The sequence below is a fragment of the Phaenicophaeus curvirostris genome, chromosome 6 (genome assembly GCF_032191515.1).
Source record: "Phaenicophaeus curvirostris isolate KB17595 chromosome 6, BPBGC_Pcur_1.0, whole genome shotgun sequence".
Classification (NCBI taxonomy): domain Eukaryota; kingdom Metazoa; phylum Chordata; class Aves; order Cuculiformes; family Cuculidae; genus Phaenicophaeus; species Phaenicophaeus curvirostris.
The window spans coordinates 22,689,011-22,705,382 of record NC_091397.1 but is presented as its reverse complement, the minus strand read 5'-3'; the positions used below and the strand labels follow the sequence as shown (position 1 = coordinate 22,705,382).

Genomic DNA, 16,372 nt, shown 5'->3' with positions numbered 1-16,372 from the left:
TGATCTGGGTGCCTATCCTCCAGATAAGGGATAGCCCTCACACAACACCACCCTGATGGTTACTGGAAGGCAATTTGTCTGAGATACCTCCTTGTCTCTGTACGTTGTATATGCAGTCTAGGTATTTAGTTTCAGGTTTTGGATACCGGTCTGCGGCCAGTACTTAAGATATGGGTGTTGCTGCACTCATCACCTCTATTATGTCAAGCACATGTTTCCATTTTTAGTCATCTACAAGAAACAGAGGCAGTACATGCTCAGAAACACTGAAATAAATATTTAACATAGAAGCTGAAACATGGCTTCAGTACTAAGGGAGCACCCAACTACAATCTGGCTGCCATGTTTCTGTTGTTTTTCAGCTTTCTCAGATTAAAATTAAATTTTTCTCCCTTCTAACTACTAAATTTCATGCAGTCAGGGGTGCCAAATTCAAATATTTGGATCTGTCCAAAAGACAAGAGAGAAACAATACAATTATATTAAATAACATTAAAAGAAAATAAACTTCAAACCTCTTGGGAACCTCACATACCCTCTGTGATATTTTTACATTACTGCCTCTCCAAGCTCTCTCAGGAGATTTTTATAACTGTGAGGAACTTTGAATACAGGCTGAAATAATAGTCAAGAATGAGCCGAGTTCCACTTCCCACAGTGCTGTAAGTGTCCAAAAAGCTTGGAGCCTGGAAGGATGTCACAAATCAGACAGATGGTATGGATGTTTTACTAGTCAACTCCAGAGTCTTATATTAAAAGGTACCCATCAAAGAACGCTGGGCAAGATCCCCTTGGATCTCCCTCTGATGACTCAGAAATACCACAATTAAACAAATGGGGACACAATAGAGCCCTAATAGAACACGTAACATAACCATATAAGGTTGTTTCTCTTTCGCATGAATCAGGCTATTATTTGCTTGATCAGCAAGTATGAATCAAAAAGTCAGCTTTACTAGAGGGGTCATATTTACAGTCAGGCTTTGAAGTTAATCCAAGAAAGTCTGTGATTCTTCTTGGCCTTCGCACAATGTTTGTCTCTATCTTTGCGGGCTGGTTGGGAAATTTGGGCTGCTTTATTTTCTTAAATATGTCTAATCATTGCACATCATTTAACTGTTATTTGTTATGCAAGTTTGGGGTTTAAGGTGACAGATTACAACTGTCAGGAGGCAAAAGGGTCAACTGTTGTTAGTTAAACTAAGTGGAAGAGGAAGTAGTCACTCAATATACCACTGATCTTTTGTGGCAACAAAATACATAGGTTGATCCACATAACTTCGAATGGAAACATGGATTATTTCACCCTAGCATTAATGAATCACTTTCATTCAAATACTTTTCAGGTTTGCATTAGCATATCTATGAGAAGAAAACACATGAAGACAGCGTGTTCTCAGCTTTCATAAGCGCAAACAATTTCTTCTGCAGATCATCATATCTTCTTTTAGATTATAACACAGTTGAGGAATATTGTATGTCACCATCATCCTGCTTTCTTTAGTATAGTTTGAGATGATTCTGCAGAGAGAGAGGAACTTTTATTCTAAGTTTCTTTACAAAACCATGATTTTGGGGTTCAGTCTGGGCCTTGAAGTGTACCTCCTCGTTCAGAATCACTACATCCTGTTTATTTTGACTGTATTTTAATCCTCAGCTTGAATTTGCAGATTCCAGCCGAGCTAACAGCTGTTGTTTTTTAGGTATACTTTAGTTTACTTCTGGAATAACCTTAGGAACTAGAAGCTTACAGGCTTAGCAAGAGCAGATTGTGCCCTTTTTAGGAAACTAATTATGTTCTACAGTCTTTTGTGGTGAAGGCTGTATAACTGTTAATTTTAAAAGAAGATGTGAAAAAAAAAACCAGTTTTGAGGTGAGTGAGAGGAAGGCAACCAGATCCCATCACAATACTAATCTCTCTCTTCTCAAGTTTGCGTGTTAAGTAGGGGTCATGTTATTCTGGCAGCTCCTCTGACATAAATGGAGGATGCAACAGTTCCCTGGGAGGTACCTTTTTTACTTAGAAAAAAAATCCTGTTTCTTTAAGTAGAATTTTCTGAGTGTTTACAAGACTTGCAAGTTATTATTCTAAAGAAACAGATATGTTTCCTAAGGATACTGATAAAATGTAAAATCAGGGCCCATAAAAAGACTTGTTTGATAGCAAGAATATATAAGGGCAGTGGAGTAAGCAAAAGATGTACTTGTAGGAGCGTTTCTCAGGAGGTCTCTGCACCCAGGGAGCCTACAGAATGGCTCATCCTTGCTTCTGCCCACAGGCTGTTTGTAAGGTTCCACCTCTGCTTTGAGCTCACTGAGTGAAGGGAGGCGCAGACAGAGCAAGCAGGATTTATTCAAGACCAAGGAACAGCTAAAGGGACTGCAGCACTATCATTCACTGGTATACTTATACACATTCATGTCCCAAGGCACAGCTGTGACCCTTCTTCACCACCCAGGTCAGAAGGAGGGCAGCAAAGGTATTTCAAATCAGTTGGATAAAACATCTTCTGAAGATGCCTCTCCATCTTGTCACTGGCTAGAGAGTTACGCAACCAGCCTTGGAATCTAGCTTTCGGATGACTAAAATCAGGTAAGATGAGTCCCACTGTTCCTGCATTAAAAATGCTACTGAATTTCATGCAGTTATCCTTGCTCTGAACCAAGGTCAGGCTTACTAAGCTTATAGTCTAGAAAACAATTGTCTTTGTCAAGAGTCACTAAGAAAAGGAAATGTCATGTCATCTGTGGCTCATTTGTTCCAACTGTTACACAGTCTCTTTCACAACCAAGAACTCAGAGAAGCACTCTCTGTTTCTCATTACATTTGTCTAGCTTCAATATCTTACAGTTATTTCTTGTTACATACTAAGCTTGACTTTGAAAAACTTTTACGAGGTTAACTCTCACTGAAATAGCTGTGAATATTCAAGAAAATTGGCATCTGAGAACCTGTGCAAGGGGTTTCATTTATGTATTTGTTTTTTTCACAAGACCTTGTTTTCGGCTGTTATTCAGTTAATTAGATTTCACAAGCAGAATGATGAACAGAAAGACTTGATTGGATCTGGAATATGTCAGGTCCAATTTGTACTATAGTAGGTAGCTAAGGGAGCTAAGCTTCCTTTTTGCTTGCTGAAGAAGATGGGGAAGGTTCACTGTGATATTGCTCGCTCACTGCAGTGGTTATCACAGATTCCAGGCAATTCCAGGCAAGGATAATACCTCTGCCTCTCTGCCTGGTTTTATGTGTTAGTAAACAGTGAACTAATGCAATTAGATTCCTAATTGAACACCACAGGGACTAGCCAGTGAACATCAAACAGTCTCTTACTGGAATTAGAAAATAGTGGAATAAAATTCTCATCATATTTTCCAATATGGAAGTTTTCCCCTGACTGCAGAGAAGCTTACATACTGGCATTTTCTGTGCCAAATTTTGTAAGACCTTTGCAAAAGCTACACCAATGATGTTACCCAGTTACCCAGATTTGGAAAGACAGAGAGACATACAAGCTGTCAAACCTCTGGGCTTAAATTTGAACCAGAACCTGCTCCTTTTTCCCATTAACAGGTGACTCACTGAACAAACATAAATTAATTACACCCAGTTTAGCCTGTCAAACACATCAGCTAAATCTTCCCCCTCCTAAAATATTGTGTTTGTGTTAAGGGAACTGAAGAAAGGATATGAAAATATCTTGGGATTGACCATTAGTAGGAAAAAAATGTATTGACAAATTAGGAATTAATTCAGTATCTGAAAGGATGCCCTTTGTTACTGAGACAGACAGAAATCACCTTCTGTCAAGCAAGGCCAGATAGTTCTATGCTCTTTTCAGTAATAATTGTGCCAATAGCTGATGCAGAAGAAACAGAGAATGTGACCTAAAGTCCTGATAGATAATTAGAAAACCTTCCAAGTAATCTTTTTGGTAACCACTGCCATAGTCTCCTATATGAAGAGAGAGTTGTGGCCCCCAAAATATACACCCATTGTGGATTTGTAGCCATGGTGGTTAGCAATTAAGCTGGCATTCAACATTCTGTAAATACTGTCCCATCCATTCTCTTGTTTCTCCAGGAAAGCAAGTTAAGGAGGGAATTCTTTCATCCACTTCCACATTTGAGGAAAGGTAGAAATTAATTTGAAAGGTGTGAGAAGCTTAATTTACAGTTCCTGTTGTAAGCTGAAGTTCCTCAATTCTTCTCTTGCTAAGTTAAGAGGTACTGCAGGGATAAATCATTCTCCCACAGCTACCGGGAACACAGGAAGGTTCTTGCATTCCAGACAGAAAGACTAGGAAATTCTAAATTCCTTGAAAAAGGAAGGTGATAATCAATCAGTTGACCAGGATAGGGCCTGCCGTTATTTCCTAGCAAGAGCAAACTGAATTATAAATTTCTCAATGTACTGGAACAGATCCTCTTAGAAGATATGCTAAAGCACATTGAGGACATGAAGGTGATTAATGGCAGCCAGCACGGCTTCACCAGGGGCAAACCATGTATGACCAACTTAATGGCTTTCTATGATGGGGTAACAGCAGCAGTGGACACAGGTAAATCAACGAATGTGATCTATCTAGACTTCTGTAAAGCCTTTGACACGGTCCCCCACAACATCCTTTTCTCCAAACTGGAGAGAGATGGATTTGATGCGTGGACAGTATGGTGGATAAGAAACTGGTTGGATGGTTGTATACAAAGAGTAGTGGTCAATGGCTCAAAGTCCAGATGGAGATCCGTGACTAGTGGTGTCCCTCAGGGGTCTGTACTGGGACTGGTGCTGTTTAATATCTTCATCAATGATATTGACAGAGAGATTAAGTGCACCCTCAGCAAGTTTGCAGGTGACACCAAGCTGAGTTGTCACACCAGAAGGATGGGATGTCATCCAGAGGGACCTGGACAAGCTGGAGAAGTGGGCCTGGGTGAATCTCATGAGGTTCAACAAGGCCAAGTGCAAGGTCCTACACCTGGCTCTGGGCAATATGCAGTTTCAATACAGGATGGGTGGTGACACAGGGGTCTGTATGCATAAAAAGAGTTAGTTACCTCCAGGAATGTTTGGGCCCATAGCCGGGATCTGATTTTCAGTGCTGCACTCTTCCCTCTTTCCAGTTGTCCCACAGTGCAGGAAATTAGAACACACTTAACATTTGTACAGTTCTGTGCACAAAATAAAGGGAAGTCAGGTCTATGCTTTGAAAATGTATAGAATAATTTTCAAATGCTATAAATAAAACAGATCAACTTTCCCTTAAAGAGTTAAGCAGTCTGAAATCAGTAATTTCATCTAATATACATGAGATACTCCATGCATCACTGAGAACTATAAACTAAGGGGGAGATTCTTTTTGCAACATCAATGAATACAACCACCTACCTGTAGTAATGAAAATCAAAGTTATAGTTTTCAACAATATCTGCCCTGAAGGACTCTTAAAAGGTCAAGGTACTTATCAATCCTTTGAAGCATGTGCTTTGTCTTCATCTGTCAGTCATTTTAAATTATTTCAACACTTATTTTCAGTGTTCTCTATGCCTGAAGTCTGTATTTATGTTCTTAAATCTTTCCCCTCTTCTAACTCTCCTGCTTTTCTTACTGATGCTTACATTATAGCAGCCAGAACATTTGCTCATCCATTAGTTGCTCTACTTTAAACTTGTTGTCCATGAAATGTTCCTGATGAGCACTGATTCTGGCTCATACACCAAGCTGAAGATGAAACACAAGCAATGCAACCTCAAATTACATACTTCACTAAAGTCTGCCAGAACAATATCACAAATAAAGATTAAAAGCTGACCAGAAGCCACAGAAGGGAATGAGCAGAGTCTCATGGGGTAACCACAAAAATTATGCAGTTGCTTGGGGCTTAGAAAAATTTTCTAATAGAAAAATGATTAAAAGTGTGTGTAAAAAAATGTATAGGTTTACATATATAAATGAGTTTTACCTAAAAAGTTTTGGTTTGATTCAGTAGGAAGGCTGAGGTTTTAATCGATTAATCATTTTTATATCAAAACAGAGAATCATTCTCTTGCAGATGGTTTATTGACACTCATGACAGAAGTTCTTGTGACCCCAAAAGCAAAGCTAAGTTTTCACAAGTATATTCCCTCGGCAGAGTGAGAATGGCTGCATTAGCAAAGCCCATGCCTTAGAAAATGAGGCGATGATGTATGTAGCATATCTGAAAATAGCCTTGGGGGATCCTGTATCTTTATAGGCAGCTTTCGCCATAAAGCTCTGTCTTACCACAAGTAAAGCAGAAGCTGTGTGCTTCATTACTGCTTTCTAAATCTGCGTGAAAAAGAAACTGTAGAACCTGGAACTTGCAACTGTTGCTTTTTAAAAAATGAATATTTCAAAGTATCTGTTTATTTAGCTTTTCATGTTTAAACATCCTCTAATCATTTATTTATTTTGCAGGAAGGAGGAGAGCTCTTTTCATTAATCATAGTCACCAAAAACACATATTAACAACATATATCATTAGTATGCAAAAAAGTCTACTTTGGGCTGACATTTTAGGACCTGAACACATATTTCTATTTTTCTTAGTAATGCATTTAGGCTGTAGTGATTTTCAGAACGCTGTGACATGAGAACTAATGGAATAGAAACCAAATGTTTAATAAACAGTTTAAACAGTGTAAGAGGTTCTCAGAACATTTTTCCATTCTGTGAAAATGCTTTTATGAAAATAACTCATGATTTCTGACAAAAAATATAAATTTTTAGAGAGAATTACCTTTGGCCAATCAGTAATTTTCCAAAGCAACATTCACTTTCAGTATATATTTCCAATGTGTCAAAAAACCCTTAGTTCTTCTGGATCTGTTCTATTTAATTATGAAGGCAAACAGAATTAAGACACCTTTCTAACCAAACAAACGACATATTGCTTTTCTATGCCCATCCAGGAAAAGTCCTGCTATATATCCAGTTGTAAGCACTGTACCAAATCCTATCCTAATTTGTGCTTAGCAAAATCATCTTGTCTTAGAAGATTGCTAATCACAATGCTGATTTTATATTACTAAGTATTTAGACTAAATGTCTGTCTACATCAAGCAGCTGAAAAATCTCTGCTTTGTATTTTAAGATGCAGACACAGTACATACTTAAGAACCTAGTTAAACCTCCAGTTGCTGCAGTAATTTCTATTTTGGCAGCATATGAGCCTAATCACTGAGAAACATAACTGATAATTAAGATATTACTGAAGAACGGATTAAGTGTTCTGTGCTTATTGACCGATATGTCTTTGAAAGCACAGACATCTTTTCCTCAGTCTCAGTGGAATCAGATTCTTCCCAGGTTGATGAAAGAATTACATAGGAACCAGCAGTGATTATTGTTCATCTGTGATTTTGTTCCTAACAACATTATGGTATTCATTACTTTCAGATTCTATCTTCTTCCTGTCATGAAAATTGCCAAATAAAGTTTCAGAAGCAGCATAATTATTCTATTAATAAATAGGTTTGTGAGGTTCTTTCCTTCCTTCCAAATTCTGGTGATGTCAAGGAATTCAAACATAAGCTTGAAGTAAAGAGCTTAATAGAACAGCATGAAAGGAACTGCCTTAAGTTCTTAAAAAATAGATGGAAAGCACTAACTGCATGAATCCCAGAAGTGACCTCAAGGTCACCAAGTTTGAACACAGCCTCTAGGCAAGTGGAGCTGATACCTACAATGCTAAAGTATGGGAAATATGGGACATTGAATGCAGGAATGGGAAAAAACCAACCTTGTGAAAATAAAGCCAAGTCCAAATACTCAGGTACCTAGCTGACTAATCAGAAATATTTTACTGGAAGAGAGATCTTTGCTTTTGCTACAGCATTGTCTGGAGTGTTAAAAAATGTGGTAACCTGTCCTATTTGCCTCACTTGTGGTACTGTAAAGGGAGAGAGTGTTATCTTTCCATATGTATATAAATACTTACTAAGAGGGAACAAATACACTCCGAAGTATTTGTATGCTAGAACCATTACTTTATGTGAAAATATTCATTTTGGGCATGAGCTATGCTTTGCGGAAGAGCCAAAATGCTAGGAGTCAAGTTAAGAAGAGACCTACCTTTCAGAAGTTCAAATCTGAAATTTAATTTGTGGAAGAGGGGCCCACTGTCTAAATCTGTGCTGAAATTCCCTGTGATAAGCATGTCATTGTGTGACCACAGAGGTTTGTGTGCAAGCAGTCAGTAGTAAGACAGCCAAGAGTTTGGCATGATGATCTTCAATACAAAAATCTGTTGAATAAAATTGCTATCCTGTGTCATGTTGATACATAATATACAATATTTTAAACAAAGAGGTTAAAAAACAGTTAGAAAAATATTTTAAATTATGTAAACAAATTGCGGTCAAGCCAACGACCACCTTGATATACTGCATGCATAGTCACAGTTTATAGTTTTTAGATAGCTCACCAATATTTTTGCAGAGTTTTTCCTGTGAGGTTCTGCAACTGGAACATCCCTTCTCCTGATGTAATGAGAAATTGTAGTATTATATAAAAAAGCAGCAAGTTCAGGAGTGTCTTCTGGAACAGCAAACTGCAAAGAGAAAAAATGTGAATGGTAATGACATACTCATATAATGATTCTAACAGATTTGTTCTTTTCTCAGAGGTCATGAATTTTGGATCAACACTGTTTTTTTAATTTAACAGCACCGCCATGAGAATATATTGTCTTCAACTAGGAGCATGATGAGTAATAGCACAGCAAGATACTACCCAGTTACAGGAATTACTGTAGATAACTCTTTTCCACTTCTTACCAGTGTCAATTTCATTGCTGTACTTAATTCTGTTGGACTCTTAGGGCCAGATTCTGATGAATTCAAAGTTGATGTATGAAAATCTGGTCATAAATTCAGATCAGAATCTGCCTATTGAAATATAATGATATTAGCAGCTTTAGAAAGTCAAAGGAAAAAAAAGGAAATCTGAATTCTAGCAACACATCTTTTGATCATTATTTTTTACATATTTCTTTTGGTAACAAATCAACTTTACATAATGCAACACTGTTAACTTTTAAACTTATTAAAACATGTTCTCTTCAGCTTTATCTTCACAGAATTTTATTCTCTGATTAGAACCTATTTTTATTGTTAGTAGTTTGTCTTTAATTTCTACACAGGGCACTTATGAGTTCTTTCAAGAAGCCTCAGAGAATGCTTGGGAATCCCATCGCTATTGAGGGAGAGGTAAATCCTAATTCATGACAATCCAGTCATGTAAAGTCACTATAAAACATACGTGGAAGTTTGCAATAAGATCATAACAGGAATTCACTTAAGCACAGAAAATACTATTCTTTAACGGTCTGAGCTTATAAATAGCTACATCTGATCCTACTTAATAGTTCCTTTAACCTCTGAACTAAAGATATATTAAGAAAATGTCCGCAAGTGTAGTAAGTGCTGTAGCACTAAAAGGAAGAGAATAGCTATAAAAACACAAACCCTTCCACACATTAATGCTGTATAGTATTGGATTTGGAGAATTTGTACCATTTCTCTGATTAAAACTGTATGGCTAAAGAACAAACTGTTTTGACATTGTCTGAGATCTTCAGTTAAAAGTATCCTACAAAGTAAAAAATACAATAATTTATTAACTGATGAAACCTCCTTAAGCAAAAATAAGATTTTTTTTCCTGTTCCTTAATTAGGTTAACATTGTCATTTTGCAATAAGGGAACAGTTAAATGGCTAGTAAATCTCTCCCCCTCAATGTGGTAACATATGGAATTCTCTTTCCAGGATTCTTTCACCAGCATATACAGGCTTCTTTAATGATGACAAATAAAAAGAATCACAATATAATGACATGCCTTTGAAGAAGCTCTTAATGTATGATCACAACAGATATACATGGAGGTCTATTTGAATACTAGATGATTTTTATATTTACTCACTTCCTCATAGATCCTAGTGTGTTAGCACTTTCAGTAGTGAATTATTACAGCAAAGGTTCAAAAATAGCCCTTTCTGATTCAGAGAAAACACATCTCCTGCAACAACTTAAAAGTAAAATTTCTCCAGTAGCCTAGACAGTTCACTTAAAGATATTATTTCATCCTACTTGAACCAGCAGCATCAAATTGTACATGTCTGTCTGTGTAGCTATGTTATATGCCATAGATTTGCCATACCACACCTTATTTTAAGTGGATTCTCACTCCCTCCTCTAAAGTACAATCTTCTGTCTTGGTTTCCCCACCAGGGAAAACTGTACTGTTTTCTTCTCCTGAGCCTTGTCATCTTGAGCAGATTTCCAGATCTCTTCAGGTCATCCCTTCTCATTTAAAAATCTAGTTTAGCTTTCCTCTTCCTCTATCCAGGCAATACTCTGTGCTGCAATGTGTAACTCCATCAGAAATGTTCTGGGAGAGGACTTTGTGTGAAAGTTGGTATATAAGAGGAGTCAGTGACCATTCAAAAGTAATGCATTGGATGGTGTTATTCCAGTCCAGGACTTGCACTCCTCTGCTGCACGAGGAAACACTGCCTCTAAAAGAGTTAGCTCCTGCCAATCATATCAGTGATTGTACTTTACCCATGTGGTGGAGTTTAACTGGTATTTTGCTGCTTCCCTGACAGATGCCTCACTGGTACTATAATGCTCAGCTATTGAGAATGTGCCATGTGTGTCACCTCATATCATCTGCCATAGCTAGAAGCCACTGCCTATACCTCTGGGATTCACAGGCACAGGCTCCATAAAACTGCATTTTGCAAACAGTCTGGGGAAAAAAACTAACAGCTCATCAAGAAGACTGGCTGAGGTCAAAAGTCCAGATAGCTGAGCCCTCTTATCAACACTGTTTTTAAGCAGATGTGGAAGGAAGAGTAAGAACAGGACATGCATACACAATGCTCCTTCCTAATAATTTTCAATTTCCACGTTTTCAGCTCACGACTTCCTGATCTTCAGGAAGTTTTTGTTCATTTATTAATCTTCATTGGACTTCTCTTTCACGAATTTGCCCACCTTCCTCTTAAAACCATCTAAACTTTTAACCCTACTTCCTTTGGCAATAAGATCCAGACATCTAATACAGGTCACCATGAGCCACCACTTCCTTTTGCTTGTTTTGAATCTGACTCCTTAGGCTTCATTTGCTGCCCCAGTTCCTGTGCAGGGAACACGCTACATTCTAGTGCATGAATAGGCAAAAAGCATTCAATTCCCACCCACGCTCTTCCCACTACTTCTGATCTTGTGGAACATATTTGTGCATAGTCACCTCCTTTCTAGATTGAAGCATTGTAGTGTACTGAGTTCTTCTGGAAGTGAATTTGTTTCATATCTTTCATCAGTCCTTTTACTCCTCTTTTCACAGTACGCAAGAGTCATAATTTTATTCTTTTCCTGTCCCTTACTGCCTTCAGAGAAAGATAAGCTACAGAAAAGGAAGAGACCCTAAATAAAAGTCTTGCTATGTGTGCACAGGTTTGATTTACCTTTGTGGAAGAAACACCAAAGCATAAAGGAAACCTTTCTACAAGACATGAAATTCAGCAATGGGGAGGAATATACTGCTTCTACTGAAACTGAACAACCTATGTCATTTCAAACACCCAAGCACACTAAGAGACCTCGGCTGTGAAATCTGAGAGAAGTCAGGCATATGTCCTTAGCCTTATGGGGAAATTTGAGCCAGGCATCTTGCTGCTTATACAAAACCTGAAGGAAGCAGTCTCTGTATTCTCTTCCCTTCTGAAGCAATACATAAGCATTGCATATTTGAAACCTGATGTGTGTAATCATGTTGTTCGGTGCTTTGACAGAAGGAAAGAATGTTTAAATTCTTGCAATAAGGATTGCACTTGTAAAGACATATTCCGCTAAGACAGATGGACCATTATTTCATTATTACAGGAAGATTTCTCACAAGCCTCAGAAGTCTTGTGTATGTAACAGATGCGATCATTATCATGTGGTAGAAGAAAGAGCAAATTACAAAGCCTATTAAAAAATAATGAAAAAATACATTGCCTGAAATTGTCATTAAGAACTGTGGCACTATTCTACCCAGAAGCTCTGCCCTCCTGACAGTAATGCTCCCATCTCAGCTTCTTAAATGAAAGTTAAAACAGAACATAGTGGCTCAGGATAAGAGATGCTTAACTTCTTTTCACACACTTGCAACCTGATCTGACTAGTGGCTTTGAGATGCTAGGCTTCCAGATGCAAACGCAGCAGCTCAGCTTTTTGCTACTCATCACTTTCGAAAAATAGGTGGAAATGGGGTGGAAAAGATGAATAGAAAAAAAATATTTTTCTCCAAACTTGCTGTGTTTTGGGTACAAAATTGAAACATTTTCTTTCTATTTTCAGTTCCCCATTACTGGTTTCCCTTTTGTTCCTCTAGAGGAACTAAATGAAAGTATGATATCCTGATCCCTCTCTGGCTTCCTGGGTGAAACACAAAAATCTAGCCATAATGTATTTGGTATACGTCAGTTTTTCTGTATTCTTAGAAGTATATATTGTAGTTCTGTTTCTTTAGGCGAAAGGCTTGTCTTGTAGCTCCCGTGGCTGTGAGCAATCCCCGACATTAGAAAGATGTCTCTTTCACCCACTGTACTGAACTCAAACCCTCCTGGAATGGATAAGATGTATAGCACTTTTTAGCTTTGGAACTCAGTTCTCCCCACAAGATGTTTAACAGGCTACTGGTTAAACTCGAGAAGTGTTGTTTACTCCAGAAGTATCTGGAATCAGTTATGCTTAATAAATTGGATACCTTGTTTTTGATGGGATAATATGTAGAGCTGTGTTTTGCTAAATCTTCTGACTCTAAGCCAAACCAAGCGCTTTTAGGGCCATCAGCCATCACAAACATACATCTTAAAATAGGCTTTTAGACACTGACATATCAACAACACTTTACTGAACAGGCCACTACTAGGCTTCCCCTTGTTAGTCTTTCCTCCAAAGTCTGAGATCCCCAGCTCTGCTATAAAAGAAGAACCATGCCCATCGAAGGGGAAGCACTTTGGATGGCAAGCGTTGTCTTACAAAAAAAAGCTAGGAGATTTTTTTCCCTTTTGCTGGTATGGTTAAGATAATTATAGAATCATTTCCAAGCAGAAAAAAAACCCCAAACTTGTCATGTTGTTGACAAAGTTGATTAAGCCATAAAATAATTGTAGACCGTGTGAATCCTTTTATCAAGTGCCAATACATGTTAACTTTCATTTCTGGAATACATTCCACGCAGAATTGCAATTGACAGTCTCACTTTCTAGGATATTCAAAGCACGTTCTTTGAAGAATTAAAATAACCAACACTTTAAGGTAGGTAAAACATATATAGGTTTATAAAAATACTCCCATTTTACAGATTTTACTGTCTCATTCTATGTTGAACTTAATTATAATAAAAAATGTAGCACATGATACTAAAAATATGTAACTTATTGTATACTTGGCATAAGGAAATAGCTCCTGAAAACAAAACATGATGAAGTCTGACTGACTAAGAAGCAGCTGTGCAGAAAAAGAACTGGCGTAAGCTGCACACGCACCAGCACTGTGTCCTGTGAGCAGTGAGGACCAACAGCATCCTGGGCTGTATGAACAGGAGCAAAGGCAGCACACTAAGGAAGTGGTTAGTCCCCTCTGCTCAGCACTCAATAGACCATGTGCAGGTGCAACTTCAATTTTTGGAGTCTCAGCAGAAGACAGAGAAAAGTCTAGTGAAATGAGTTCAGTGGAGTGCCTCCAGGGATGTTCAGGGCTGGATTGTTTGTCCTGCAGGGAGATGCTAAGGGACCAGTGCTAGTTCAGCCCAGAGAAAGAAGGTTTTGAGGAGACTGAATCTTTCAGAAGGAGAAGGCTATCACAGAAATGGAGCCAGGTTTTTCACAGAGGTGCACGGTGGGATGATGACAGGCAATGGGCATAAGTTGAAACAAGAGAGGTTCAGACCGGATGCAGGAAAAAATATATTCTCTGTAAGAATAATCTAGAAGCAACAGAACTTGCCCAGAGAGCTTTTGCTGTCTCTGTCCTTGGATGTTTTAAAGATCAGATTGGATAAAGCCTTGAACAACCTAGGCTGATCTCACAGCTGACCCTGAATACTCCTGAGGTCTCTTCCAACCTGAATTAGCCTATGATCCTAAAAACCCAAGTCACCATACATATTAGCTGTAAATAAAATTGTGTTACATTCTTTAAAAATACTTGATGCTAGAATACCTGGGGACTGCCTGCACTCTATTAAATAGCACTGAGAAGTTTGTCTTTCAATTTAATGATATTACATTATTGTGCTATAAGGGATTTTCCTCACTGGTAACACGTTCAGATATAAGACCTTCTGATAAAAAAATCAGTGCTAGGTTATATCAACTGAAGACCTATGTGCATCCCTTGACATAACAAAGGTTTACTCCAACTTTGGGAGTTCATCTGCCAAGCCTGTATCTGTCATCTGTCTATACAGATGACTTTCTAAATTAATGTACACTTTAGGACAAGAGAATTTTCAGTGTATTGTGGGAACTGAAAAATTTTATCACCTATTCCAAGCCATGTGAAAAACAAGGAAAAGCCTGCAAATTTCCATTTGTGATACTGAATTAAAATACAAGCTTCTTCTGATAAGACAAGTGCAGAAACCAAACACATATCATGCAATGCAATTGTCATGCTGGAAACATTATAGACTATCTGAATCTTGCTTTTTATCCAGAAAAACAGTCATTGTGAAAAATACCCCAAAAGCACCATCTGACTGTTAAGTCTAGGCAGAAAAAATCAAGCAAAATGCAGAGGTGGACTTACCTTTATTTGCATTGTATTAATAGGAGAGCTTGTTTGACAGTGCAATGGTCCGTGTGTCTGAATATGAAGAATGTAAAGAAGAAATTCTTCTTGACTGGATACAGGCCAACCGACATGGAGAACTGTGTTGTTGATGGCACTTGGTCCTATGTTGTGCAGCTGTCAAACAAGTATCATCAGTACTTTCCAAGGCAGTCAATAACAAAGAAATCCAGAGCAACCAACACTGAAACATTTTCAAATTCTTAGTGGCCACAGCCTTGAAGTACTTTGGGTAAGATGTTTAGATTATTAATATCATTTTTTGATGGGGGATCAGTGGCAGGAAGGGAAAAAGGATCTCTCCATGCTAGTCATGAAGCCAGTGGCAAATCTGGGAGAACAATCTTTTTTGTCTGAGTCTGTATACAAGAAATCAATCACCTTTCCCATTTTTTTGGTACATATGAAAGAACTGAAATTACCTAAAAAAGTAAAAAAGCCCCAAATTAAAACACACTAGTGAAATATACTATACAAATATCTACAATGAACCTTAACATAATATACTTGAAAATAGTAGCTGAAACTTCAGAACATGAAAGAATCACATTTCAGGGTGCAGGAATAGAAGATATAGCAGAGTTTAATCTAGCTTTGTGGTTAAAAACTCCCTTTTCAACATTTCTCAGTTAAAATTTTCCCAAAAGATAAAAAAGGAACTAGTTTTCCTAAAGTAACATCCCAGGACATTATTATTTTCTGGTAAAATGGGTAAAGATACAAATAACAGAAAATAAAAATCTGGGCTATTAAAATAGTTATCTTATATCAGTTTACCATTTGACAATGTCTGATGGCCACAGGAAGTTTGGATATGTGTTAACACTGGACATGATTGCTAAAGAAGCAGAACACCACGGAGCTTTACTTAAAAGTTTCTAGAGATGCAAGAACACCTTTTTTAAAAGGTATAGGATTTTTTACTGATGAGCTTTATTTAGAACCAAATAGTTCCCATTTTCAATCCTACATCTTCTTCAGTAAAGGTTTTTAGTGTGGGTGTTTGGGCTTTTTTAATTCTTTGCTAATATCAATAAACTATGAAAGCAGTTTTTTTAATCACTGTAACTACTTTAATACATTTCAAGTTACATACATAATTCCACAAACACCCCAGTGCTTGAGACAGGGTGATTTGTTCAAGATTTTTTGGTTTAGAGAAATACGTTAACATGAGGAATTCACAAATAATATTTTCTACTATACAGTCTGTTTCATTAAAGTTTTGTATTAGTCACGCAAATCTTACACGGCTGGTTAAGTTCGGTCACTTGTACTTTCTCGAGTACTAGTTCGTGAATGACAACCACATGTGAAGCACTCTGTTTTACCCCCTAGAATAAAGGTCATCCATCAGATTCCAAAAATGGTCTGTATTCCTTGTAGTTGACTCAATGCACTTTTTCCTAATTCTTTTTTAATGGATGAACCATCAATAGAAAAAACTCAACAACAATACACGGTAGAAATAAGTTTACTACAAACATTAAGATTTATTTTCA

General features: G+C 37.6%; 1 protein-coding gene across 1 annotated transcript in view; it reads right to left on the bottom strand.

Annotated features, from left to right (window-relative positions):
• Window positions 1-16,372, bottom strand: part of ITGA8 (integrin subunit alpha 8) — a 106,065-nt gene that overhangs the window by 17,507 nt on the left and 72,186 nt on the right. Inside the window, exons 25-27 of the mRNA XM_069859562.1 lie at window positions 14,829-14,987; window positions 8,449-8,574; window positions 5,060-5,173 (exon numbers count right to left, since the gene is read on the bottom strand). Coding sequence (XP_069715663.1) covers window positions 5,060-5,173; window positions 8,449-8,574; window positions 14,829-14,987 — 399 coding nt within the window. The remainder of the gene's footprint in view (window positions 1-5,059; window positions 5,174-8,448; window positions 8,575-14,828; window positions 14,988-16,372) is intronic.